General features: G+C 43.3%; 1 protein-coding gene across 1 annotated transcript; it reads left to right on the top strand.

Moving 5' to 3' along the window:
• The first annotated feature begins 1,473 nt into the window (after nt 1-1,473).
• On the top strand, nt 1,474-2,055 carry LOC118641385 (EP300-interacting inhibitor of differentiation 1-like). The gene has a single exon (XM_036278550.1). The coding sequence runs from the start codon at nt 1,474-1,476 to the stop codon at nt 2,053-2,055; it is 582 nt and encodes a 193-aa protein (XP_036134443.1).
• Nucleotides 2,056-2,581: the final 526 nt, after the last annotated feature.

The raw sequence follows: 2,581 nt of genomic DNA, 5'->3' as shown, positions 1-2,581 counted from the left end.
TATCTTTCTATGTATCTAATCTTGAGAGGAAACCAGGAGTAGCTTGGGAAGAATTTAGCAGAGTGGAGGAAGGTGGGAGGACATGTCAACTTTGGCAATTAAGTTTATTACCATGACTGTCTGGGACCCCAGTGAAAACTGTAATCATGAGGAGACTAACTAAAGATATTCACCCATGTTACCACCAACGAGCCCTTAAGGAAATGGAACCAGCTCTTTTCAGTGGGTATTGGCAGCTGTTTTGGTAACACAGAATCAAACTGGTGGTGTTTATTTTGAAATAAAGTTTTCATCCATAGATTTCATTTGAGAAATAACAATGTCTCCTTTTTAAAAATGAAGTTGTGAATCTGTGTAGGGCCAATTCCTCAAGCGAGACCCATTACGGCAGACGGTCACCCTGTGGATGAAAGGAGCTATGCAAGAAACACGCGAGGCTTCGGAGGCCACTGGTGGTGCAACGAACCATGGAGTCTTGACTGAGATGTGCACGGAGTCCCCTTTGCTTCCCAGCTCTGCGGCTAGGGCTGCTGCACAAGTCGGAAGGCTCCCTTTAAGTCTGTCGAGCTGCTTGGAAGAAGACATTCATTCACTATTCAGAGGTCTAGAATCACTTATTTTGTGTATAATTACAGGCTGGCCCTTGGACTGCTGAGAAATTAATGCCAGTATATGAACATTAAATACTTAATTTAATATCTGTTAAAAAATTCTACCATGTCCTCCTTCATGGGTTAGAGATGATAAAGTCAAGGAAAGCAGAATCTTGTCAAACACAGAGCTCTCCCACAGTAGGGAGTAAAGGTGTTTTTTACTAAATGGGCACTTACAATATAATTAGGGAACTGTGATGAGGGCACAGATGGAGTTGCTGACAGTCAGAGAAGACTTCTTGGAAGAAGAAGTGTGATAGATATGTCTTAGCTAAATGAGAAGAAAGAATAGGAGCTAACTAGGGAAAGAGTAGTGGGGGAAGACAGTTTCTTGCAAAGGAAAGAGTATGTGCAGAGGCTTAGAGGAAGAAGCCAAACAAGACCAAATCCTGTGTTGTAAGGAGAACCAGTGATAGGGTGAATGGTGGTGTAGGAGCAAAGGGAGAATGGGAGGGACATGATGGTAGAGATGACTGAAGAGTTTATCAGAGAGGTGGACTATGAAGGGCCTGTAAGTCTTATGGAAGATTTCTAATTTTATCGTTTGGTCAATGATGAAGGCTTTTGAGAGATTCTAAGAGGGACTGACCTGTTACTTTTGCTTTAGATGAGTCAGTATGTGGCAGTGAATTATAGATTTGCAGAACTGGAAGCCAGGAGGTCAGTTACACGACTGTTGCAGTAAGCCAGAACTACAGTGATGAGGCTGGGGACTGACTAACTAGTAGGGGTAACGGGGAGAAAAAGAAGGGCTGAAGAGATGTATGTTAAATAAAACCCTCAAGGAAAATGCCTTGCAAGAGGTTGAGCCACTGGTACAATGTCGGAAATGCATGAAGTACAGCTGTCCGGGCTGTGTGAAGACAGCGGTGACCTGCAGGTGGACGGCATGCCTGGCGAGAGTGACCTTCTGCAGATGGAGGTAGGCAGTGGGAAGCAGGAGCCATCCCCGAAGCATTCCTGCAGCTGGACCCTGCCACAACCCCAGGCGGAAGGCCCAGTGGAGGAGGAGGGGGTCCAGCCTATGGTGGAACCAGAAGGGGACCGAGGCCTTGCTAACTGGCCCACCCTGAGGGAGCAGCCAGGCCTGATCACTGGCCCTGACCTGGAGATCAAGGAACAGGGTGAGGAATTTGACGACTGGGAGGACAACTACAGCTGTCTGGAGGAGGAGCAGCTGAGTGGTGCATGCTACATAGTATCAGCAGCCCTTGAAGAAGTTAACAGGATGTTTCTGAGACCATTCAGAGCAGGAGAAGCAGCACTGAGTGGCAGTTTTCAGATGCATTATGAAATGACCCTGTTTAACCAGCTGGCTTTTATTGAAGAGCTTGTTTCACTTATGGTTGTCAGTTGTCTAACTGAAGAACTCGGCTGTGATGAGATTATTGCTAGACAGTAGTTAAATGCAGTTAAAAGAGGAGGAAACTACTTGAGGAGAGACCTACCATTACACTGTCTCTTAGGTTTATTCAAATAGTTTCATGCTAATGAAAAACTTGATTTTCAAAAAAATTTTTTTTTTTTTTCAGAATAGAATAAGGCATTTTCTACAGAGTTGTGAAAAAGAAAAAAAAAAAACTGTTAAAGAAAAAGGATCTTAGGTCTGTTGAAACATGTCTAGCCTGAAATACCTATGGCTTTGACTTTGTTATTGATCCAGATTATTTTCTTTGCATTGGGGAAAATTACTTCCACATTCACTGTAAGGACTGGTTTTGTAAGAATAATCGTGACCAAGACGAACTGCCAGTAAAAAAACCCACTGATACTAATAACATGAGAAAAAGTAATGTATCTAACTTAGGGCACCAGATGATTTTGAGTTATTTGGACAGAAAGACTACTGGAAAAACTTTGATGATTCCACTTTGTGAGCTGTCCAAGCTATAGTTATCAGAGGCTAAATTTTTGGTGTGATAAATGGA

The sequence above is a fragment of the Molossus molossus genome, unplaced genomic scaffold, assembly GCF_014108415.1.
Source record: "Molossus molossus isolate mMolMol1 unplaced genomic scaffold, mMolMol1.p scaffold_m16_p_3, whole genome shotgun sequence".
In the NCBI taxonomy this organism is placed as follows: domain Eukaryota; kingdom Metazoa; phylum Chordata; class Mammalia; order Chiroptera; family Molossidae; genus Molossus; species Molossus molossus.
This window is presented reverse-complemented; position numbering and strand designations above follow the sequence as displayed.

Excerpts from the sequence above, each read along its gene's own strand:
- LOC118641385 (XM_036278550.1), top strand. The coding sequence starts at position 1,474 with ATGTCGGAAATGCATGAAGTACAGCTGTCCGGGCTGTGTGAAGACAGC.